General features: G+C 43.2%; 1 protein-coding gene across 3 annotated transcripts in view; it reads right to left on the reverse strand.

Moving 5' to 3' along the window:
* The window catches only part of EPHA5 (EPH receptor A5), a 198,771-nt gene that overhangs the window by 74,247 nt on the left and 97,728 nt on the right, over nt 1-26,796 (reverse strand). For 2 of the 3 annotated variants that reach the window (XM_085222715.1, XM_085222716.1), the window contains exons 4-5: nt 20,321-20,476; nt 13,724-14,059 (exon numbers count right to left, since the gene is read on the reverse strand). The exons of the other annotated variant lie outside the window; for it this stretch is intronic. In XM_085222715.1, coding sequence (XP_085078841.1) covers nt 13,724-14,059; nt 20,321-20,476 — 492 coding nt within the window. The remainder of the gene's footprint in view (nt 1-13,723; nt 14,060-20,320; nt 20,477-26,796) is intronic. 3 annotated transcript variants of the gene reach the window in all.

Consider the following 26,796-nt stretch of genomic DNA (forward strand, 5'->3'; position numbering starts at 1 on the left):
GGAACTCAGTCTGTGAAATGTAATTAAAGCTCTCATAAATACTGCCAGCAAGCGCACCTTCTTCTTCCAAGTAACTACCAACATCTTCTAGAAAACCTCATCAACCCCTCATAGAATATAGACTAATACATCTTTGCACCCACTGTTCAGGATTGGGAAGCCAATCTTCCCACCTTCCACATAATTAAAGTCACCCACATTATGCTTTTCCTTTGCCACTCCCTCCCCTTCTCTAACACATGTATCACCCTGTCATCGGCTCATTCCTTTCATCTGATTTATTCAGTTTCTAATCACTGAGCAAAATCCAGCGCTTTTACAAAAAGCTGATGCGGTCCTAGGCAGAGCTTGGCACGAGGCTTCCTTTTTCTTACCTCCTCACATCTTATATTAAAAGAAGGTACTTTTAACTCTCCTCTAAGGGGGATTATTTCCTGCAATCTAGAGAGTTTATTCATGCCTGCAGTGAAAAAATACCCTCTTCTATTCAGGGTAAATGACTGAGACATTAACAATGAAATTCAATGGTACTTCAAAGACTCCTTTGGGCCCTAAAGGTTGTGAAGGGCTGCCCAGGGACTGAATGAAGCCCAGTTAAACGAACAGGTGGCTTCATTTGGTCTGTGAAAAATAGTCGCTGCTTCTCTCGGAAAGGAAAACACTCCCAACTGGGCTGCATGGCTGCCATAAAAACATCTGACTTGAGGCACCTCCGAGGTTTTCAAGCACCCATCCGGCAAACTGAAAAGGCAGCTGCTGTGTGTAGCCTAAGCACTGCAACAGGAGACATAGCCGCAAATCTCTCCCCTGGTCAGAGAAGGAGAAAGGTGACAACTGTGCAACTGACCTTACAGAGCTGATGTTTTAGGAGTGACATTGTGCATCCCATCCTTATGAGTACAGCTCTACTCACATGAGGCAGAGCAGCTGTAGCAGCAGACATGAGCAGATGTGACAGCCCCACAGTTCAGGTATTTGGATACTCTCCTGTTAAATCATTGGCTGAGCCCCTCGAACACATGCCTGACTTCAAACGTAGGGCCGGGGAGCAGTAATTGTGTGAGCTTCCCTGGCTGCAGCATCCCAGTGGAGGTCATCCCGACAGCCCTGTGTGAGATGCAGGAGGCAGCCTCATCTCCAGCCCCCCGCAGAGACTGTCCCAGGAGCCGGGTTCAAAAGTTAAGAGAGGCAGAGAAAACAGGAGGAGCCGCTGAAACCTTCTCTAAGCTCTCAAGAGGATAAACAAAGTGTCAGTGTCTTTAGCACTTCATTACTGCTATCACTTGATTTTGTTAAGTGCTTTTTTTGGACCCTCATCAATGAATAGTTGCCAAGATACTCTAAATACTAGTACTGCTAAAGGCCAAATAAAACCGAACCTATTTACTGAAGAGGTAGCAATTGCTCTCCTCCTGGATAGAAAGTCAAATGGATCAGGATTTCAGTTACACTGAATTGCAACGGTATAGGAATTTGCAAGCACTTGCAATGAACAGAGGTATTATTAATGGCTCTGTTTTTAGCAGACAAAGCACAGTTCACCATCCAAACATATTCCAGTCAATATCCTGCACTCAGCCAGGAAGGGCAGCTGGACTTGGATCAAAGATTGTCTTTCCTGGTCGACAGTCTACAAGAAGGAAAAATGGAACTGTCACTATTGCAGAAAATATTTGGGAGCAAATGCATGCCACACCACACTCTTCCCTCCATGCTCTTCAGCACTATTAGCTCACTAAACACCCCAGATGAAAAAACCGGTACTTTGCGCATCCTTCTGCAGAGGCAGACCAAGCTTCAATCATGTTTGAAGCCTTCTGCACGTGGTGCTGCAGGGAGAAGAAACTTGGCTGAGGTAAAGCAGTGGCATGGCCAGCTGGGAATCAGCCCCTTTCACGTCACTCCATGGGAATCAGCTTCTTGCTGCAACTACAACCGCAGGAGGTTTTCACTTTAAATGCTGCAGCAATCTTGAAACCACATCATCTTGAAAACAATTCAGAAAACAAACAAACAAGCAAACACCACTGAGCCCGTTTTCAGTTGAGCTGCTCCTCGGCTCAACTCCAGTCAAGCGTGACCGGCATCTCTTATCTGCTCTTGAAATCGGTTTGCAAACTGGCTAGGAAGCATCTTCAGTGCAGCTCAGGGCTCCATCAGGCTTCCAGCCCATGTGTGCCCTCTGTTCATATCACGCTTTGTGCCTCTGTTTCTCCATCAGCAAAAAATGATTCCCGACGAGCCTCCCTGATGCGCAAGTGGCAGGCAATGAAAACCACAAGAGCAATGTACTGACAAGAGACATCCCTTCCCACACATAATGAGCTCATGGCACATACAGACATCCCCCAAAAATGTATCTGAATCTGCCACTACAAACTCTGTCACTGGGCCAGACCTGCTGTGTTAAACTTCCCCTAGCTTTTGCTAGAAATGGCATGCGCTGTGTGGATCAGGTCTGGATACAAGAAAGCTGAGCCAAATGGAATTTATTTACTGCACTCATTTGCATAATGGCCATGTATTTTCCTTCCATATTTTGTCCCAAATAAAGAAGTAGAAACTGCACAAGCAGAATTTAAAATACCAGTCATCAGTCGACCACTACTATCAGAGGCTACATTAACAGTGGGAGGCCAGTATAAATGCACAATCATCATTTGAGCACAAGAAACTCTTATCAACTACTTGACCACTTCTCAGAGGTTTTTTTGTTTTGCAGAGGTGCTCTGAAGCACATAGCACCTTGGGCCCTACAAAGCTATCTGACTGGCAGAAGTTCCCCTTGAAGTCTCAGCCAACACATAGCAGAGGCATCACCTCCACAGACAGCACAGAGCATTTCGTCCTTCACGCACATCCAGCTCTGCTAGTTGTTGTGTGCAATTTTGGAAAAGGTGAAGATGAGTCTGTGCCCTCATGTGCATCCTGCCCAGTCATCCTCCAGCTCCTCTAAACCTCCTTTCAGTGACTGAGTCATACCTGGTACCAAGAGATATACAATAAATTAAATAACCTGGTAATTGCTGAAGCAATGGCCCTCTAGCTTACTGAACTGGGTGAGAGCACCTCTCTGTAGAAACTGCCCTTGCATGGCCAGGCATTTAGAGGCTCATACTGTAAGTCTTTGGCAAGGTCAGAGAGTGATTTCATGCTTAGAGTTACCCCTTGCTGGAATGAGGGAGAACCATGAAGCTGCGTGTTTTAATGATTCAAGGCAGGAACCCACTGCAAGGAGGGCAGAACCCTGGGGGTGACGGGACAATGGTCACAGAGGTTTGTACTCAGTAACAAGCTTCACTAATGCAGAACTGTATGAAAGTCAACTCAGGGAATACTGCAATTAATAATCTACTTGGCTGAGCAATGGTTTCTCTCCTCAGTTTGAGGCAGACTGCAGAAAAGTTGGGAAGAAGCTTTGAAGACTCTGAGCTGCACAGAGGGTCCCATAAACCTTTCCAAAGTGAAGGAGAGAAGGGAAATGCACTGGTATTGCTATTATCTGATTCAACCTTGTTTCCTATCATCTCATTTAGGGCACAAAGCAAAATAGCACACCTTGCCTCAGCCACTAATGCCAGTTTAGAAGGAGACATAATTCCAATGATTTTTTTTTTAAGGGTGAAGTCACAAGGACTTAGGTAACTGCATGTCAAACAAACCTAGCAGAAACAAACCAACAAAGAAAGCACAAAAAAAAAAAATTTCTGCAGGGTGCAGAATCACGGTGGGCAAATTCTATGCATGCCCTCTGGAAGGCAGCAAGCAGGTGCAGGCATTTTCCACCTAATTCTGCCAGGTTGCTTTTGAGGCACCTTTGGCTCTCTCTGCCAAATACCCTGCAGTGCCCAGCACTGTGCAGAAATTAAAACACAGCCTGCTTGGTACATAGTCCTTGTGGCTCACACTGGAGCTGCTTGGCTTTGGCTGTGCAGGCAGAGCAGGCAGCAGAGGAGCACAGAGCCACTGGCTGCCCTCCAGGATGGCTGACACAGAGCCCCAGCATCGCTTCTGCCCTATGACATGCTTGTCCACCCTGTGGCTGCCATCTCTGGGATGCCTCCAAACTCAGTGGATTTGCAGGTTTGCTGTTGGAAATATGGCCACGTATGAGCTCAGCTCCTGAGCAGAGGGCCCTTTCCAACCACTTGACCTGCCCTCAGACTGCAAATACACAGGGTAGATTTTGCCAGATGCTTAACATTTTGTGTTTTTCTTCCCATCCACTGTCATGAGGCAGCTCTCTCTTAAAGGCTTGTTCAAGCTGAAGCGCTTACTCTATGTGGCCAGCGTGCTCTCTACATCTCACAGAGAAGCACATTGGCCTGGCTTGCTGCATTGCAGCACAAAAATCCCTCGCCTGGTGCCTGCTCACTGCAGGCCTGGGCCAGTACCACTGCAGCATTGGGTGTCGTGCAGCAGTTTGGACAGGGCCTTTTGATCAGACCCCATATTTATAAAATTATCAATCCTGAAGAAGAAAGCAAGTAAATAAATAATGCTGTTTTCCTTCTGGTGATTCTATTGTACTGATCTAACCAGAAATCCCATTAGTTACTTGCTTTGATCAGGACTATTCCTCCAGGATGAGGAGATGCAGAAAGCATTCCACCATGCCAGCAAATGAATACATCTGAAGCTTGCTTTAATTAAAGCCTTCAAACCCTGAGCTTTTTGCAGAGTATTTGCATGTATCTGAACTTTGGCCCAGCTGCTCTCAGGGAAATACAGTTTATTGTTCAGATGCCTGTCACCTTGGCACTGCTCTCAGCTCTTCTGATAGAGCACTGCAGCCTCAAAGGAGGAGAGGAAAGAGTGCAGGTTGGGATAAAGCACAACCAGCCTAGGCTCTGTTATTACATTAACCCTTTGCAAGAAATTTCAGTGCCAGAAGTAGCACTTCAGATGTCTTCCCAGCAATAAGCAAGGGACAGTAGCTTTTGAAGTGTACTGTACTAACAACCACAAAAGAAGATCTGGAAAAATCCTTCCGCCCTTGCTGAATCACACTTCTCCAATAACAAGCAATTCAGGAGAGAAAAGCATTTCAACCTATGCAACACTGTAAAATCCTGAGCAGGAGGCTGTAATTCATTCATGTTGTGAGCTGGAGCTCAGGCTGGATACAGAGAGATCTTTCCTAAGATGCATAAGCCAGCCTGCTCCGGGAGTGCAGATGCCAGATGAATCAGCAAGAAGAGGAAGCAACCAAGAGGAAAAATCCAGTCACGTGAACAAATAAATAGATAAATTACAACCTGCATATTAAAGTGACCCACCTTGATAAGACATGCTGCAGGACTGGAAGCCCTCTTTGGATGCAGGACCTGCTAGCATGCTGCTGTGCACTTTCTTACCGCTTCACATTCATTCACATTCCTATCAGCACTACAGTTTCACAGGAAAGAAGAAATTCACTGTGCAGTTGCTATACCCTGAATGGCATTCCTGTACCACAGCTCACTCAGTGCATAATGACTGAAACTCATATGCTTCCAACTACCCTGACTTCTGAATTGTCATATTTAACTTTTGAGGAAGATTACTATAAAGAGCTTACGTGGTACATTAAAGAAGCTGCAGCCAGAGAGCAAATGGGACATCTATTAAATGCCTACTTGTCCCCTGCTATTTATTTAGCAACTCTGAAAATATTTTTACAGTCTTTTTTTTGGCTATTTTTGAGTCTTGGTATCACAAGAGCACTTTCACAAATGTCGTCTATGCAGGCTGCTAAAATTGTGAAATTACTTTTAATGCTAAATCAGAGAATTAAGGTATCACACAAAGGAATTATCAGCTTGCAGATGGAGACTAAAGAGCTGAATAGGATTTTATTAGCAGTAAAATTCAGAAGCTGCATTCAAAAAAATCTATACATTGATGTCATCTGGGCAGCAAAATCATTTTGGATGCTTTACTTTTGCTCTCTGCCAAGTACTGTGCTCAGCGCAACACAAAGAACTCCTTGGCCCCAAAGACTGCGTTTTAAGGTGATTAGAATTAGATTAATATAAGATTACTTGGCAATTTTTTAAAAGAGTGCCAGCAAAATGGGAAATAAAATTTTAAAACAGCTTTATCACTCATGCAATATAACATCAAGGGTGCTCTGCAAAAACATGAGCTTCGTACATCTCTGACCTTGTGAAGCTTTCATGCCCAGCTTTTAGCGTGGGAGAAGAATATCTAATTTCAGCACAGGCTGCTCTGTGCTTTTTCAAAAATCCCAGTATTTGCACCTGCTACACTGCTAACAAACCAGACTGGGGACACCCAGTCTCTGCTACGGCAGCCCAGGTCTAAGGCTACACTGCTGATGGCTCTGGAGTGTTAGGTGGGAAATAGTGTCAGCCTTGCTGGCTGCAGAACCTCCAGTTGGGTATGTGGCTCTGGGCAACCTGGTCTAGTGGTTGGCAACCCTGCACATAGAAGGGGGGGCTGAAACTAGGTGACCACTGTGGTCCTTTTCAACCCAGGCCATTCCACGAGTCTATGATTTTGGGCAGCTCTCTTTCCCTTATACTCAGCTGTGTGGCACTACTTCATCCCACTGATGAAATTTCCTCATGTGTAACCAGGCATTTGTTTTTTGTAGCTCATGTGACTGTCTCACAAGTGGCATGCTTTGAAGGAAACCCCACCTGCTTTCCTATGAAGATATGCAGTGAGATGAATGAAAAACATACCACACAACATGCAGTAAGTGACACTGTCTGAAGTTCATCAGCAGTGTCAAATTTGGGGATTGAGAACTTCAGTGCATTTCTGCCCTTCATTAAGGGAGAAGGTGGACAACTATTACTTACTATTTTTATTTTCGGCTATATATAATTCAATGTCAAAATTGAAACGTCTGTCTGCAGAGGCAGGAAAATATTTTTATTTCCTCTTTTAATGTCCTAATATATCAACAAGGTTGAAACACTTTAGGAATAAAAATTACCTTTGAAATTACTCAGAATTAGGGTGGGGTTTTTTTTGTTGTTTTTGTTTGTTTGTATGTTTTGTTTTGTTTTTTGTTTTAATTTCAATTAATTCCTTCAATGTTCAAGTATGTATTTCTGATATTCTAAGCATAATAAAAAATGCTTATGCCAAACTATGAGAAAGTGGCAATTGCCACCTGGGGAGTTACACAGAAAACTATAAAATATTCAACTGATCCATAATTCATTTGGTAGCAGACACCCAGCCATCTGGGCTGGGGTGAACTTGCAACTCTGGAATAGGATAGTGATGACTGAAAAAGATTTTGCATTCAGAACAAATGCAGCTACTAAAAAACAAAAAACACAAAAACCAACCCAGGAGCTTTTTGTGCATCACTGGTTTTCAGGCTTTACGTTGCTCTACCTACCTACAACTCTTATAACTACAAGCAACCACACTTCAAAAATAAATTCAATGAAGGACAGCCTGGTTGTGACAGAACTGCCACTGACTGTCTCTGCTGGTGTTACATGCACATATCTTGTTACACTATTTAGGTTTCTACCTACATAAAATATTTGATGGATAGCATACAGCATAGGATTCCACAAATGAATTTATTCTCCTTGATTCAACACTTGCTGTAAGCTTGATACACTGCAAAACAGCAAGGCTCTCCAGTGGGCTTGAGATTCAGCTGGAGATAAAAAGTGAAACAGCATAAAAGTTAAAGGTGGACTTCTCAAGAACACCCAGACTTTGATGCAATAGTGGGCATTTTTTTCCCACTGCAATCAGTGGGAAAAACCCCAGCAATTTCGAGAGATGCAACAAGGTCTGGAATGAGAACCACTCAAAATTTCTCCGTGGAGAAATTTTAACTGCTTAACTGCTGTATGAAAGAATGGAAGATCCTTCCTCCCGGAGAATAAAGCTTGGACATCTGTTTTCCAACGCAGAAGCCCTCACAACAAGGCAGAAGGTGGCCTCCAAGGCAGTACCAGTATACTTCTATTTATTAAGATATCTGTCTCAGTTCATAGTCGTTTGTAAGACAACGCTTTGCTTTCAGGAGTATGTAATTTAAGTTAAATGGTGAGTTCTTGATACCTGTGTTAATACAGTGGAAGCTAGTGCAGCATCTCTAAATGACAGCGCTTTCCAAAACAGATGTATAATTGCAAGTCTTAAACCCTCTATTTATGCCGCTAATAGCTCCTCTCTGACCAACGTGAATTTAAAGCATAGTTTAAACTATCAGACATACCAAATTCATATTGAATTGCCTGCAGCTGCTAAGATTTTCTTGGAGTTCATAAAATGATTAGATAAATTCATGGAAGAGAAATCCATTAAGGGCTATAAAGTACAAAGAGATTCACCCAGGAAGCTTGGGAGCACACTACGGAAACACCAGTGTGCCTTGTGCTCACACCTTTTCTACGGTGTCAGCTGTCCAGAAGATGATGCAGCTCAATGGATTGAGTACTGTTACAACTGACATTTACAGCCGAGCTCTGCTAGCAGCCTTGATGTAGAAAAGGACTTTCACAGAAATAAGCATGCGTTCAAGCTTTTGCAGGCCCTAGGCAGGCCGTTCTGGTTACAAAGCAGAGTTGCAAAATGAGTCTTGCTTCCTGTGCGAGACAGTCACATGCAACATGCTGCACTTGAAAATCCTCTTGGAAATGTTTTGTTTTTCCTAAAGAAGATAAGCAAGCTGCTCCCCTCTGCAGGACAGACCAAACAAGCTGGTAAGACTCGTGATCTGTCAGAATGAGACCCTGAACCTTACAGGTCTTGAATTGAACCTTTCCCAAAGGCAATCTCAGAGAACACAGTTTCCCAGTGCACTGAGTACTGACATCTTCTTGCCTCATTTTCTGGTATGTTCTTCCCAGGCTGTGTGGAGCTGCAGTCTTTCTGTTTCAAGAGCACGCAGTTGTTGATCTAAGATTGTAACAAGCCCTACACTGTAGTTTTCCTTTTCCAAACTGCTCCTGGCTGCTTTTCAAAGGCTGGTGCACCCTGAGTGCTAAGGAAAATCTCTTTTCTTTTGCTCCTTGCAACTGCGGTGTCACAGTCTGCATAGTCAGAGTGAGGGTCATGGCTCTCAGCGCACCTCTCTGCTCCTGACAGCTTTTTAGCTGCTCCAAGCATTTAGCGTTTTCTTTTGGTCAAGGAAGAATCTGGCCCTGCTTCCCAGGCAGCAGCATGGGTTGCCAGGTCCTGTCCTCCAACATCTTCGCTTAAAGATCACTGCTGCACCACAGGACACAACTTGTATCTCTGTTTTGGCCTCAGGCATGCAGGTTTCTTGAAGCATTAGACACACTAACTCCTCCTCTGCTAGCAAGCACATCCAGACCTTTCTTCCCCCTTTTCCCCAAAAGGCGTGAAAATACCATACAGGTCACAGAGTTGGACTGAATGCTGATTTCCAGCTTTTCAAGTAGAAAACAGGCAAGGGGCTTATCTGAAAACACACACAGAGAGAAGGTCTTCAAATGTAAAGGGAGTCCATGGCATGCGAGTAATCAGCAAAATAACTGCCCCACTCCTAGCCCCCCCACCTCTAGCCCATGTCCAGCATGGACTACACTGGAAATGAAAAGCAAAGAAAACTGCTCAGCTGTTTAGGCTGGCTACAACTGAATTACTTTTGCAGGTTTTAAGCCCAGAAGGGTTTTTAATGCTATGCCTTCCCACTGCGTGTGTGGATGATGATACAATGGGCAAACAGGCAACCGTGAATCACAACCCCTTGCTCCCTACAGGCCCATTACAAGATACACATCCCTGAGCGAGAATTCATGGGAGGTGCCTTCTGTGCATGGGACAGATAAGATGAAAGACCTCAGGGGAGATGCACATCTTTGTCTACAATGATAGCATTACTTAATCACCCAGCTTGGTGGAATCTCTAAGAAAAAACATCACACACTGTCATGTGAAAAGCCAACTTCAGTATTAGCAGCACTGGCAGACTGCTCTCTGGAAATAGTGTTCCTCTGGAAATGGCAGTTTCAAAAAGATAAGAATTTGAGTAAGACCACCAACATGAAAAGGATGGCTAACTTAATCCTATTGTTGCCAGTTATGAATTATTCACTGGGCTCCAGCCCATGTGCATGAGGCACACTTTCTAATGCATTCAGACCGCATTACAGATGGCTCCCTGCCATCTGTGCTGAGAACTCCCGTATGTGCTTATTTTACAGCTGTCCCAATGGGGACAACCATACTTTGACCAGTCTGTACCAGGTTTCTTGACCCTTGAATCCAAGAACTGCCCTCTGCATGCACTATCAGAAATAGACAGACTAACTGCATGGTGGATAGGGACAGAGTACTTAGACCTGAGGAGGGAGCTGCACCAGATATTTAGGAGGTGTGGGAAAATAAGAGGGAGTAAGGTCCTCTTTTTGCCTCCTGCAGCTTTGAGGTGTCACGGCAGAGGTCAGTGCACTTTCCACCTTTTCTGGCTGGCTGCACTGTTCAACCATTTCAGATCCATGAAAATATTTAGTAAAAAACACCTGCAAAATCACAGAGAAAGAACAGGCTTGGGGATCACTGAGGAAGAGCCGGTTGTGACAGGGGAATCAGTACTCAGTCTGAAAACACTGTGTCCAACATAAATTGGTCCCATCCCAGGTACCATCACATCCCTGGGGAAGTGTGCTGGGGTCACCAGCTGAGATTAGTTGATGTGCCTCATTTGTGCATAAAGATTATTTCTCTCTTGCTGTACTTCCAAACTTCATTTCAAAAGTTCGGAGGAAAATTACATCAGACTGAGAATGCCAGACTGATTGCCAGTGCCATTTTAACATTATTTCAAATTGGGGAGAGAAGGAAGGGTAACAAATTAGTTTGGAGAGGAACACATTTTCCTCAGGAAGCAATCCCTTCAAAAACCCAAACCAGACACAGTTTCTACTGCCAAAAGCTCCCATACATAGAAGACATGGCACAGCCAACATCCTGCTGCTTGCACATTCTCTGCAGTCCTGAAATTAGCATGTTTTTTCTTGGTGGGGACAGACAAAGCCAAAACAGCAAAATAAATCCTGGCATTTCCCTCCAGTACTGGGTTAGCGACTACCAGCCAGCGGCCTCAAACAGCTAGACCTAACCCATGGCACAATTTTTTTTCATTTTCCACAGCACGCAGTTCTTGTTCTCCTATTGCTGCAGTTGGCCTTGTAATACTACCAGGCCTTTAGTGACTCTCTACTTAATTATACCAGCCTTCATAGAAATATAATCACACAGGCAGAAAATCTGTGTGAGAGAGAAGTCCCCAGGGCAGCATCTCTTCTGGTGCTGGTTTCCTGGGGAGATGAGGCTGCTGAGACCCTGCTGAAGCCCCATGTGCTTTGCTTGCTTTGATTTGAGAGAACAGCTGAAAGTGAGGCTCTTTCAGAGATATCTAGCATCTCTGGGTATGGCCAACCATAGACCACTCTGCCTGCACACCTCCATTATTAACCCCAAAGGACATTTTTCAGAGGAGCCTAAATAAAACAGAAAGCCACTTTCCATGCTTGCATACAATTTGTCCAGTCTTTGTCTATAGTCACTTTGTTTCTGGCATGGACAAAGTGATTGTCATCCCAGGGCGTACCCAGAGAGCAGAGGGCAAGGAACATTACTGAGAAACACATCTGATGCACGAATTGTACAGCTCAAGCAAACAGGCCTGGCTCTCTTTATTCAATGAACTGGGTAGGACCAGTTCCAGCAACAACAAAATCCCCTGCACAATCCCTCTGGATGATAAGTGGACTCTGCAAGCATCTCCTACTGATTCAAACACAAGAGCATACAGACACTATTGGAATGCTACCTAGTGCATTAAACACTTGTGGCTTGACGCATTAGTACTACCCTTGCCTGTGTCTCCCCAGGCTGCATTGCACCTCTGCCAGGGTAACACAGAGACTGAACCAGAAGCTAAACTTACCCACTGTCTTTACAGGAGCTGTATTTGTCATGTGAAACCAACAGGTCTACAGTTTTGTACAATGGATCTCCCAGTACAAAGCTGTGAGCAATAACTGTGGAAGGGAGGTGTTCTTGGCTTGAGTCACAAGAAGCCAGCTATGCAGATAAATCCAGCTGCAACTACCAGGAATTTCGCGCATAACTCACAGAACAGAACCATTTCCTCACAGACAGAAGTGATCAGCGATGTATCATCTTCTCTCATAAAGCTACATTTACAGAGGGTTATGTAGATTTAATTCTACGTATCAGGGAAAAAGTAATGCCAGCAATGAAATGCTAATACAAGCCCACTAACAGAAAAATACATTTTTTTCCAGCAGTAGTTACTGGCAGCAACCTTCCCAGTAGGAGGACAACAGTAAACAGCATTAGGACTAAGACACCCACTGATATGCACTAAACAGGTACCTCCAACAGGTGTCATTCTGCCATTCACTGATGCACCTCTGGAAGATTCCTTGCTACATCCATTAGCAGTGAGCAGTAACCTTTATTTGCTCTCCTTGAAATATACCTGAACAATTTGTCCAACACTTTGACAATTCAGTCTAATTATCTGGGCAGGTATCTGATGAAGTCCAACACAATTACATTCTCACTGCTGGCAGCCAAGCCCATGCATGTACACCTGGGCAGCAGGAACGAAATGCAGTCCTGATCCAGCTAACTCGTTTCTGCTTCACAGTGAGGATCTGGCAATCTCTAGCTGTACTCTGCATATCGCACCACATTTCCTGCTAAATCTTTGTAAGGAGAGGGCAAGCATTGGCTCCTCTGCTGCTCCAGGCAGCACAGTCTGAAGGTCTCAAATTCCACTAATTCACATTCCTGGATGGGGTCCATAGCAGACAAGTACCACTGGGGGCCTTAAATTAAGCAGCAGGAAGCAAGCTAAGTAGGCAGTAGGAAAAAACTTAAAGAGCATACAAGGGACTAGAAGAGAATGGACATGTGCGTGTGTGGGTGGGTTCTCTAGGTCTTAGAGAAGTTGTGTGATGTGCCCGGTGTGTTCATGTGCACAGAAAGAGTAATCATGCTTTTCTCTCCCATCACACCTCCAAATGACAGTGACAATGTCAACTCCACACCTGCCTGTGTTCAAGGCACAGGGCTCTGAAGCGCCAAAGCAGCTTGCCCCAAACACAACAGTTTTTTTTCTCTCTCTAGGCTTCCAAAGGGTTGGCAGGCAAATCTGAGCTCCAGACAAAGGAACAAACCAATATATGAGATCTGTCTGCACAGTACAAAGCCAATGACACAGTATCCAATGACATCTCAGTCCTACCTTGTTGGAGATGCAGTGACACTGCACTGTATGTCACAACGCAGGAGAGGAACTGATTTTCCTGAAGTCGCTCAAGACTATTTTCTTAGGGTAACTGCAAAGTTTGGATGTTTTAGACCACTGACATATGGAATCAAATGTGAACTCTCAGGGATTGCCCTTTCCCAACAGGAGAGGCGATTATATTCCCTCTGTTTTAGCGAGCAGATACACAGAACTGCAAAGAAGTGGTGGGAACTCCAAGTAGCTTATTTCATATAACAGAAAAAAAGAAAAAGCCACAGATTCTAAGTGTGTCCTGCTGGAAGGAAACATGTTGAAGACTGCAGTAATTATAGCCTGCGAGACACAACCACCCCACCACCCAACATATTCAAAAGATCCAGCTCTACATGTGGCGGATTTCCACCCATTTCAAAGGGAGGCCTTCAATGGGTCTGACTGGCTCAGGTTCCCACCCCAGACATTTTCCCAGGTTGAAGATCCACTTACCTGCCTGGTTTGTGGTTACATTTACAGACACAAACTGCCGGACTCCAGGGTTCTGGTCGGACACTCCATTCACTGCCTCAATTTCAAAGGTATAGTTTGTATGAGCAAGCAGATCCACCATCATGACAGAGGTGTTTTTCAGGCCGGTTTGCTGGGGGAGGTACCTGACATGACTGCCACATGCCTCGCACAGACCTGAGTGTGAGTTGCACTTCTTGCATGCAATATAATAAGACACATCTTTCCTTCCACCAGTATCAGCAGGGGGAATCCATTCCAGAAAGACACTAGTCTCGTTAACATTTGAGATGGCACTCCGAGGAGCAGAGGGGGGTCCTGGTTTGCAAAGTGAGAAAAACACATGATAAAAACAGTATTATCAGTCATCCTGCTCTCTACTACTCTTTGGTTGAAAAGAGATGCTGTGTTGCTCATGTGCCAAAAAGCACACAGACAATTTTGCAGGAGCAGCCAAAGAAGACAGAAGACGGGGATTCAAGCCTTCCCACCTTACCTTAAGAGGTTTGTGTTGGGACACAAAGCCATCTCTAAGTGAGGGCAAGACACAGGTCTGGCTCAAAAATAATAAGGGCAGCACATTTCATAACTGGGATGTTGCATCTAGTATTCTCTTCGTTCTGCTTGCTAAGGGAGCTGCAAATCTTTGCTCTGTCCCAGCCAACATTGGCTTACCTGGGAGGCAAGATTCCCCCTTCTTGCACCACTGCCCCTGTACTGCTAGCCTTGGATCCTTAAAAAAGATACATACTGGTGTATTCCCACTACTCTGCCAATTCAGACACTAAATTCTATTCATCCACCCACCTCTGCCAATTAGCTCTTTGGCAACAATAAAACCTAAGTTTGGGCATCCAAATCATACCTAAGTGAGACACTCTATGTACCTCAAAGCAGATGGTAATCTACACAGGCCACTGGAAACACAGCCGTATCTGGCTACTCAACAGCAGCCTTCGTGATCCCTGCCAAGCTCTCAGCACTAGCACGATTGGTTAGTCACACTGTGCTTGCTTATTTTGCCAAGCCTCCACACTCGGTATGTCAGTATGGCGCTGGCAATGCTATCTAAGGAGGAACAGCTGCTGTGGAACTATCAGAGCTCCTGCAGATGTGGTCTGTTTTCCTTCATCCTGCTGGGAGAGGCTGTGGCTGGGCAAAGAAAGCTGTATTAGATGCTCAAGTCACGATTTACAAAAGGAACTCCCAGTTCAGCAGGTGGCTGTGCTGCCCATCTGAAGACATCCTCGAGACCACTTACATGCTGAGGATGCTGGCATGACCTTTCCAAAAGTCAGAGGCAACTGACAGTGTGCATTATCACCAGTTACTTCTGCAACCCCTGGCAATGCTCTGTAGATGTCTCCCAGTGAGATGAGTAGGACAGCCCAGGCAGATCTCTCAGCACAGAGGCCACAGCCAACTTGAAAAGCTCACACTTCACTCAATAGCTTTGAGTTACAAAAATCTAACCATCTGGTGAGGAAAAGGGATACAGTGCCCAGAAGATACTTTGAGAAACTTTTCGTTTTAATAGACTTGTCTTGGAGATGAAGGGCAAGCCGACGATACGCCCTGAAGATGATGTGAGAGGACAGCAAGATTCTCATGCAAGAGACTCACATGGGGAAACTGATCAAAGAAAGGTGGGATGGATTTTAGTGGCAGCATTACCAGAAGCTATAGAGCAAAGACTGAGATTTTTCCAAGAAGGTAACAGACTTCCACACAGTTTGAATGAAGTTGTCAAAACCCATGAGCAGCTCCTTGAAAAGAGCCTGTCAGCTGACTTTACAGCTAGAAACCTGTACAAATTTAACAGCCTGTCTTAGCTTGTCATCTTCTAGTTTTGTTGTGATGATTGAACTCAACTTGTTATTTAAAATGGGCAATGTTGTAAAACTGAATCTACCTTCAGTTTCTCACTATTTTCCCTCCCTACTCCCCTTTTTAAGTCTATAAATTGGTAATGCTTATGAAACACTGCAATGATCTCAACTCAAGCTATTCTGATTCAGCAAGAAACTCAATGCCAGAGGGAAATAAATATTCCTGATTTTTTTTTTTCTTCAGAGAAAAACAGTCAAAGACAAAAGCTAGGTTAGTTTAGGAAATGGCAGCTCAGCTTTGTCAGAGGTACAGCAGCCATGCCAACTCCCAACAAAGCCAGGATGTTCCTCTATAAGAGGACCACAACAATAACAGCTTCACATTGGTATAAATGGGGAATAAGCATACTCTCCCTGGGCAGAAGGCAGCTGAGGGAGCTGATGCATAGTGGTGGCAGAGCAGGCCGTGCCCAGGCTGAGCATTCTTACAGGCCGCCTCTCGCCAGCAGCACCACGGGGGGACAGTGCTGATTAGCTAATGACACCACAGGACAGCAGCAGTCAGAACTATCTTCCAGCCTCTCATCCTCACACTGATAATAATGGGGGCTACAAAATCCATCTCAAGAGCTGTGTGGGGTTATAGCCACTGCACTCAAGGGTTTTTTTTTACTGGTTAAATTGTCCGATTTTTCCTTCCGCTGGATGAATGCCTTTCACTGCTACCAGTATTCTAAGAGAAAAATAAAAGAACTCAGGCACAAAAAAAAACCCACAAAAAACATTTACTGGACAACATGCCTTTAACAGGGGATAAATTATCGCTTTTGTAAAGGCAGTAGAGGTTTGTACTCTCTTTGCACAGAAGAGTCAGCTGCTCTTCTTGAAGGCTTAAAAACATGCTTTGAAGCTAGTGGGAATGGGTAACCTATAAAATTAGCATTCTCAGAGGGTATGAGATAAAAATCTCTGATAAAGGTCTTTAGGTGTCTGCACGTATCTAACAGGACCTGCCTGAAGAATCCTGAAACTGCACGAGTAAATCTTTGAAAAATCTCAACTGGGAGAACAAACCAGTGTTTTTGCTTCAGAAAAGGTGGGGCCCCAGATCTGCTAACAAGCTCTATTTTAATTTACAGCTTCCCTTCATCAAGGATGTACATATTCGTTTTCTGTTTTTCTTTTTTTAATTTGTTACTTTGTGCCCTAAGCAGGCAGTGAAGCTAAGATTCACCATTTCTGCAGAATGATTCACTGACCAGAGGGAAGTAATTTCTGAAGATAAAGGTATTGATGTTTTCCTTCATGGACAGCTAACCTGTTTGCTGATATGCATATTTTTAAAAAATAAATTGAGAGAGAAATTTCCCGAGACACAAATATATATTTTATATATATGTGTGTGTGTGTGTACAAAGAGTTAACCGTACCATTTGAGAACAGCATGTTACACCAAACACTACAAAAACGTCAGTGCATCCCATAAATCACACTCTTTCTTCTGTGTTTTCTGTGCCATTCACCTTAACTCATACTGTCTCTGTATACTTTGAACTACAACAGGATTAATCATCTGAGATGGGAGAGGGGAAACGAGTGAAAAATAGTAGTTTTCATTCAAAATTGATGTTCTGCAAGAACTGAAGTTAGGACTACTTATCAAGAAATCAAGCTCAAAAACTTCCTGGGAGATGCATGTAACAATATTAAGAATTCTCAAATGCCTGTCAGAACTGAATTTTTTTTGTTTGATGGTAATAGCTCTTTTGGACTGCATCACAGCACTATAAATTTGAAAACTGCCAAGCATTACTTATAAAACATGCTGAAGGAACTGAGAAAATTAAATAAAAATGTATTTGTGTTGTGTCCTCTGCCTCATGCTTGTCTGAACAGTTGATAGTGGTTTAGCAGTTTTCTTTAGCAGTGGTGGTGGTGGTGGGGAGACTCATGGCAGCTTGAGAGCAAAAGGCATTATCTTTAAATTAAGAAAATGTGATTTTATAGCTACACCAACTGGCATGGGGACCTTGCAGGTGTAGAGCTGAAAGCAAACATTGATGTATTCTCTAAAATTAACTAGATTTCAAGTTGAGGAAATTCTATGAATATTATTAACTTCTGCTGTAATAAATAACAGAAACATTCACAAAACTTAACAGTGTTTTCCTATCCATCAAGACTCTAAGTCTCTCTTACTTGCGTTTCAGCTCACGACAAGATGTTCCCCTGCAAATCTTACAGGATTGGGTTCAAAATGTTAGTGTTGTCACCTACTCTTTACTATCCTTACCAAAATTTACTTTGCCTGCAAATGAGCTGGGGTAATGCACAGGCTCTCCTTACCACCTCTAACACAGACACAGCTGGATTAGCACAAAATCCCAAGAAAGGATGTATAGGACAAGGAAGGATGACTTAGCACACTGAAGCGCACAGAGAGGGCTCAGATGATGCACTCAGCTTTTGGGAGTAGTAAGTATAAATCTCACCAGAGATGCTTCAATACCCTATACTACTGTACCAGTTTGCTCTGTATGTGGCATAGCAGCCATCCTCCGAAACAGTGGGCTAGAGAAGTAAGCGGTGCCTGAGTCAGCATTAAAACTCTCATTTGCCTCAAAACACTCAGTACTCTGCCAAGCCACATCCAAATACAGCTTCACACACCACTGGTGTGTGCACTGCCTGGACTTTAAACAAGCTTATAGTAAGCTTTCAAAACAATCAAACAAAAATCAAACGTTAAAACCCTCAAACAGCAACAAACAAACAAAAAAAAAACCAAACTAGCTAATCATCATCAACAGCAACAAAAAACAAACCACTACCACCAACAAAATAAAACCCAAGTAAAAAAAGCATATAAAAGGAATACCAACCCTACACTATTCATGGCATCATAAATTACAGTCTTTACCTACAGGATTCAGACTGTGCCAGAAACCCTATGCTCAGGTCATGGGCTTGCATAAGTCTCTTCTTCAGAGCTGGTTGCTTCTTTTCTGTGCTAACTCACCAGCAGGACTGTCTGGCATTACTTTGCCTTGGCTTTGGTTTTGTCTGCTCAAAAGAAGCTGATTTTGTGTGCCTTTTCAGAGTTCTCCTCTTCCCATTTCCCAATACCACCAATACTGGTCCTTTCTCTCATTTATCAAAGTTTTTAAAGACATATCCCAGGGTACAATAGACATCAGGGAGTCCTGTTGTCATAGCTTCCCATACCATAGCCCATCCTAGCCACAACTTTGATGCCACAGTACTGCTACTGTCACATTGCCTGAGACTGCCTTATTCTTCCGTGTAGCACAACTTCAACAGCCATGTGCTTCACATTCCTTAACATAAAAGGTAAATACTGAGATCAAGGGCCTTGTTTCTCCTGTGTTTCCTGCGCCAAGTGACTATTCCAGGTGGGAAAAGATCTGCTGAGAGCAGGCAGTCTTCCTATGTGAAGAGACTCTCCAACTGGAACAGCCTATTTCCTTCTCTTTTTTGAAGCGCCAACTCGAGAAGCTAGAAAAGACAGCTTTATTCACCAGGATGAAGGCACAGTAAGTGCCACATCCAACCCCAGTTTTCATGCCTGTCCCTGCAGTCCTTTGCTCTCTGCTCTTTTCCATTCTGCTTACAAATCTCTCCTCCTCATCCCTGCAGGAAGGACAGCCAGGAGAAGAGCCCTGTGACATGATGCACATTACTATGCCACTGACACAACTTTAAAGGGATCTAGCATCTACTCAACTGTGAACTTCCCACTCCTGGAAAGGATTATGCAAAGGAAACAGGATGGAAGTCATCTCTATATCACTCCCAGGTGGCTCTGAGCAAGCATGTGGACTGAACTTACACAACTGCTTTTTCTCCATTGCTGACGTCCCCTGGAAGTTCTGCCTGCTCCTGCCCCAGTAGTTCAGCTCCTCTTCAGTCCCTTTTAATCAATTTTGCCTGCAAAATTACATTTGGACCCTGACAGATCTGGCCCCACAAAAATCCATGGCCTGTGCTACACACAGGGATACTAGCTGGGAGTATGGAAACTGATGCCCTAAGTACTTGAAATATAAAACAAACAAACAACCAGCCTTCAAGCTATAGATGAAAGAATAACAGGACAAGGGTAAAACTAGTGATTCTGATTTCACCAATTCAACTCTTAAAACCCCAATTTGCTTGTTATACCACCCTTCCCACATCAGGAGATAAGCTCTACGTCTTTTATAGCAATTTGGAGATGCATTTTCTCCTTGCAAGTTTTGAGACTACCTTGAAGAATAACAATCTCCAGGTGGCTTGGAAAGGCAAGGTTCTCTCCCTCACTACTGAAAGTGAGTTGAGAGATGATGCTAAGCAGGACCATATATACTCATATCTACAGCAGACAATCACTATCCATAGTTTCGTTCACATATGTGCCTGACCCAGGTACCCATGCACACACTTGAGTGCAGTGCTGCTGGCTGAGAACATCTCTGGATGCTTGAAGAGCAAACTACAAGAGATGGAGCATCTGTTTGTTACTTAAGTGCTCCTCAAGCTTAACAGCATCTTTCCAAAAGTGCTTTCCAAAGGGCTGAGTCTCCTCATGTAACTGGGGGTATGGTGGACAAAGCTAGTGACATTAAGACTGTGTCAGACTAGCTCAGACTGAAGCCCAGAGCCTGTAAAAGCACATTAGGATCATAATGTCTAGTCACAGTACAGGAACAGCTCAAAAGGATTAAAAACAACCCTATAAGCACATGCTTACTTGTACAGGCCATTGTAGGTGGGTCTGATTCCCTCCTAAAATAGTGCTCTTCACACAGGCAAGATGTGGATGCTTCATCAAGCGTGTAGCTGTGAGGGGGACATTTGCTGCAGGATGGACTGTGGGGTGAAGCTTTGAAGAACCCAGGTCTGCATACTGTAAAAAGAAGAACCACAGACTAAGCTCTCCCATCATGAAATTAGTGTCTTCACATTTCCTTTTAAAAACATGTCTTCAGCTACAAAGAAAACAGACAAACACTCGCAAGCTATTTGGTTTGTATATTTCAAAACAAGTCTACTCCACCAGTGTACAATGAACGCTTAAATATCTGCATGAAAAGAAAATGAGAATCTGTTGACTATATTTCCCCCCTAGCATCTGCCTTTGCTGAGTATTTATTTTCTATGTTGAATGCATGAGGTAACATCTTTTCTCTCTGCTTTAGAAAACATTATTGAGTTTGGGATTTTTTTTCATTCAGTTTTAGAAAAGCACGTAAAATACATCTTGTGGTTTTTGTTTAAGATGTTCTATACCCAGAAATCAATGTCTCGGCAAACAATAACAATACAGTGGTGGAGGGGATCTTGAGATCGAAAGCTTTAAGAGATTGTGATAAGGCTACTTTCCTAGGGCTTCCTACTCTGAAAACCTATGATGAATTTTAAAGTACTCTATATAAGACAGATTGCTCTGGGTATAGCCTGAATCAAGCATGCTTGCCATGCAGGGTGCTCCTTCTGGCTCCAATATATATGCACGATAAAGCACAAAGCCTCTATATAAGAAATTCTTGTGTTCTCACAAATGTAATATATTGGCTAAGGATAGCTTAGAATTTTTTATTTTCTTTCTTTTAACAGAATTTGAACTCAGTACAGTAATACTTTGTTTCCAAGCTCATGGAACAAGCGCTATTTCAGCTAAGCAATGATCTCTGCATTCATTCACCTCTGTGTGCATGCAGCACAAGCAGTGACAGTTATAGGTTTGTGTGTTTCCATCTTGTCTTTAGAAAAAGGCTAAGTGGACCTGTAATCATATAGTTGGTATACAGAATTACAAGGCCACAGTTACCATGAAGAAAAACAAAGCACAAACAAAACCTGTGGAAAACCTGATTTGTTGGTCACCTCAAAAAGCAAAGATATATAAACACGTTGCCTGACTCCAAAAAGCTGCCACATTTCTCCCTTCAAAGATGCTCTTATGTCCAGTATGGTGTCAATGATGGACAGGCCTTGCCATTAAGATTTACAGGAGTTACCTGGAAATCCCAGAACCTTTCCATCTGCACTCAAACATCCCCAGCTGAGTAACAAATGAGCTCACAGCAGAAGCATTTATACTATCCCACCATCAATGTCCCAGACAAACACAGCACGAAGGCCACGTGCTAAAATTCAACTGGAAGATGTGATGACTGAGTTCAACTTTCCTGCAGATAAAGTGTAAATTTTTATTATTAATCCCTTTTCCTCTGAAGGACCAAGTAGGACAACTGGCTCTAAAGTTGACTCTGCTCCCTGTAGTACTAGAGAAACTCTCTTGACGTCTTCCCCTTTCATCAAACCTTTTCATCAAAGGTGACACACTTGCACATCAACTCCTATCAAAAACATAAGGTGTTTTATTTGGTATGGCAACTATTCTGGCGTCAGCTCTCTACAATACAGTGAGAAAGTCCCTTGGAATCAACCAACAAGTCTTTGCTGATGGAGATCACCCGTGCAGCAAAAGGGATGGCAATCCAGGAGCAAACCATACACCTCCCCAGGCTCCACCTCCAATTTTGCCTGGACCATGCAAGCAATTCCCAAAATTGAACAGCATTCAATTATTTTTCCATATTTAGGCTGTGAGTTCTGAAGCACACAGTCCTTATCTTGTAGCCATGCGCAGGGTGCAGTGAACATACCTACGGTCGAACTTATTCTAGATAATCACTAACAGACTTGCTGCAAGCTGCCCTGATGTCTTAAGGCACATTTCTCAGTTTCTAACACAGAGTTTCTTTACTTTATTTACTTCATAGCTATCTTCAGATGCTGCCCTATCTGTACAGCAGGAATAGTTACAAAACGGTATGGAGAGTCTTCAGGTAGAGGAGACCATGACATGGTTCTAGCCTTTAATTTGTATTTCAAAGACAGATCAAAACTCACTTGCATATGCAGACAAAAGAGATCGGAGAATGAAAACATAAACACATATGAAGTATAAAGAGTGCAACCCACGTCTAGTGTGTACTCAAAGTAATTAGCCTTCAGAAAAGGACTTGAATTTATCTCATTACGAGCCATCAAGACAGACAGAAAATCATTAAATCATTATGGCACGAGAGTTTACTGTGCTTCTATTGTGTGCAAAGCAGCAAATGCAACATAAATCAGTTTTCCTCAACATATTTTCAACGAGGTGCAGTTTGTTAATGATGGTATGATACATAGCTCAGCTTGAAGGGAATGTTTTGTTTTCATGAGTAAGCACACTGCCAACAGATTCACAACACCAATAACCTTTTTTTTTTTTTTTTTTTTTTTTTTTTTAAATGAAGGATGTGAAATGAAACTAAACTAGACCAGTTTTTGTGTAATCTAAAGCTCCCTGGGTCAGACAGGTCTCTCCTCTGCCCAAACAGTAAAAGAAGGTATATTCAAGGGCATTATATTATACTGAAAGTTGCAACATCAATCCTCACAACAAACACCCAGCACAGTGGGCTGTCAAATCTAAATGAAAGACTTTCATATCAGTTAGAAAGAAAGAATTCAGGAAAAGGAGGTGAGCTATGCAAAATAAAGAAAGAAAACAACAAAAAAAGAAGGACAATAAATAAAATACAAGTCAGAACTGCCACAGCAAATCAGATGAGAGGTGTGCAGAGTCAAAAGCCCATCAGCAGATGGTTTGGGGAGGACAGCAGGGCATTTGCTCAGCTACCCCAGCGCAGTTCCCCAGCCATAGGTGAACAGCTATTTCACTATTCAATATTTCTAATTGGGAGAGGAATTAGTACCTATTGCACGATTTTTCTCTGCACCCTTACCTGGTTTGATTTGGAGATGAGAGCTGTCTCAGGTACATTTTACCCTCCACCTGCAGAGCAGGTATAATGGTAGTATGATGAGCACAGTCCTGGACAAGCTCAACAGCCAAAAAGCAAGGGCTAATATATTATTTTTCTGCCTTTGCTGGCAAAGAGTTGGGTATTTGTGTTCACTGAAGGAGAGTTGGACTAGGTGGCCTTCAGAGGTCCCTTCCAACCCTAAGGATTCTATGATTCTATGATTTTGTGATCTGGATTTGCAGCAAAACAGAACCATGAGCAGCTTGTACCTTATAAGCATATACCTTGGGTTTTGGACTGTTGTCTTACTGTTCCTCTTCTAACAGTCAACCTTAAAATCTTCTCATGAAGTATACATGATGTTATTTAAAATTACATGGGAGTCTGGAGTTTAATTTCTAATTAAATCTTATTTTAGTCTTATATTTTTATCTCGGTATTTCTAATTCAATGGTTCTTCAAAGGATATGTAGAATTAGCACAGTACAGCCGTCCATTTAATGGTATTATCTTTCTTTTAAAGAGGGTGGGAAAAGGAGGAGAAATAAGATGAGCCTAAGATTCCTCATAATCTGCTGCAAGCCAGCTGAATAGAAATAGTTTTAAGTTGTCAATGACACTTCCTTCTTTCTTTCTAATATTGAAACTGATAACTCCTTAACTGATTAACAGCCACTGATGTGCGAAAACAGTCTTTAAATGAAATTAGCTGCTGAAAAAAAAAAAGAATATTTTTAGATGCACAAAATGTGCCATAAGCAATCTGCTGTTGTTAGGGGGGATGTGTTTCTGTTAGCAGCACATCCATTACCTGCAGATTAGTTTCACTTTTTCATTTTCAGTAGCAACCACAAAAAGTCACAGGCACAGAGCTTTAGCAGCCATGCAGTCTCTTGAAGCCAGTGCTTTGGGCCAGGCCGGCACAAGATTACTGCGATGAGTGATGGAGCCAGAGCTTCTCGGGACAACACCAGCACGAGCTGATCCCTCCAGCTGGCAGTCAGATTAGAATCTGGCTTCATATCTTACAGATGAGATCCCCCCAAGAGCCACGCTACTAGACATTAGGTCTTATAATACATGTAAACAGAGGAGGAATCACTGGGACTCTTACAATATAAACTGACCTCTTCAAACACCATGCTGAACTTTCATGTGCTCTATCAGTACAAGAGACAGAGAGCACTAGTGAGAGGAAAAAGTAGGCAGAACAAGCCAATAACGTCAAACAGCTGGGACTATTTGACAGAGGTTATTTTCTGCAAGCCTCGCCATCAAATTATTTGCAGCCGCAGCTCTGTAACCATTCCTGAACTTCAGTTGAATGCTGCATCCGCTGCACAGACCTCCATTCCTCCCTGGCTACGATGTACACTGGCCCAGACAGCACCCAGCAAGCTGCTCAGGCACACGTGCTGGGAACAAGGACCTCCTCTCAGCCTCCCCATCTGATCAAGAACCAAACCCATGTACATGGCCACAGCAGTAAAAGCATCCATCATCTGCAACACAGGAAGCACTCAGCTACCATGACATCAAATTAATATTGGCCTGAGTCTAGGCCTTTTCCCTGTGGATAGAAGAGCCAGGAAGCATGACCTTATAAAGCCTTGAAAGCCCAGGGGAGATGAGAAAGGTCCAACCCTTCAAACTCTTGTAATTCCGGGAGGGTAAGCCTGGAGTACTTAAATGCTTAGTATCAGCAAAGCAACCTTTTGTATATCCCAGAAAATAAAGCTCAAATAGGAGTTATACCATCTTCCTTGCAGAGTACTCAATTAGTCTCTGTGGTAATCAGAAATTACAAATATCACTCATAAGGTAGTGTTGCTAATCCATAAAGCTAAAGAATGAAATCTAACAAAAATTAACGAGGATAAGAACATCTAGTCTAGACAGAACACAGGTTATCCAACTAAAACCAGTTTCCTTCCCAGAGTAGATCTTGCCCAGGAGCAAACCACAAACTCTTTTTGTTTCTCCTTCCCAGACTGATTAGTCTTTTCAAACTGCAAACTTCCTCAGGCAGGGACTGTCAAATTACCACAGCTTTTAGGAGCAACCACAGCATAAACACGCAAAAAACGCTGCCCCATGGATATACCTGAGCTCTGTAATCCACACCAAGCTGGCTCTCGGATGAAACCCAAGTAGGATGTGTTATGTGTATTCAGCAGAAAGGAGAGCGGCTCTGTAGCTCATCAACTCTGCCTTCATTAGCACATCACTCCAGCGCAGGGAATATGCCTTGCGAGTTGAAGGATTTGAGTAAAAACAAGCTACAAATAAACCAACCCCTGTTCTGGTCTCTGGAGCTGCCGTGCCTTGAAGCGCTTGCACCAAGAAGAGAGAGCTGCTGCCTCTTAGATGTGCCCAAAACCTAAAGAAAAAGGGTTTAGCGAGGTACAATCTTTACAATGTGGAATCAATTAAACTGCTGAGAGGCTCCAACCCTCAGCTTGTACTCCTAACATGCACTTTTACTTACAAGACGAAACAAAACAAAAACATAGCAGACTGTCTTCATGCCTCCCAACGAATATAAACAGCTGATCTCTGCGCTCTTTTGAAAGCAACCAGGAATTACGCTGGGGAAAAAAAAAAAAAAAAAAAAAGAAAAAAAAAAAAGAAACAGCCCACAATTGAGTTTCTTCCTGCAGAATTTCCAAGTAGGCTCCCAAGAGCTAATCCTGCCCATTCTAACAGCTCTCCTTGAGCTGCAGGCAGACACTGAAATTGCTGCCAAAGCTATAAAGCTATAGAAAATGTGTAAAATGCCCTGATTATATCTCCTTTAGGGTCAGTTGTTTATCTGCAATAGCGCTCTGTTGCTTCCTGCAGCATGCCTTGGGGATTTGAAGGAAATTAAATAAATATCCACTAATAAAACACTGTAATTCAAAGCTGCCAGTTTACCCAAATCCTGCAGACTTGCCAGCATTCTTCGGCAACTCCATCACCTAATGCTGCAGCAATAAGACTTACTAAAAGTCTTTTAAAAGAGGTTTCTGGAGCTGGATGAATAAACAGGTTTTCTGAGGGATACACATCTTGAAGGCAGACTCAAGACCTTACCTTGAAGGAAAGATGATTCACACATCCCAAGTAGGAAAAGTCTTGAACTTTTTTGTTCTGAGACCACATAACTGGGCAATCTGTTCCAGGATAGCGAAGGACTGGCATGGGTTGTCCATAGAGGTGGTGGAAGCCCCATCCCTGGAGACGCTCAAGGTCAAGCTGGACTGGACTCTGAGCACCTGATGTACCTGTAGGTGTCCCCATTTCTTGCAGGAGAATTAGACCAGATGACCTTTAAAGGTCCCTTCCAACTCAAAGGAATCCATGATTCTATGAATACATTGCGTCTTTTGCTACTGTTCTGACCAAGTTTATTCTAAATCAG

Source organism: Meleagris gallopavo, chromosome 4 (assembly GCF_905368555.1).
Source record: "Meleagris gallopavo chromosome 4, MGAL_WU_HG_1.1, whole genome shotgun sequence".
In the NCBI taxonomy this organism is placed as follows: domain Eukaryota; kingdom Metazoa; phylum Chordata; class Aves; order Galliformes; family Phasianidae; genus Meleagris; species Meleagris gallopavo.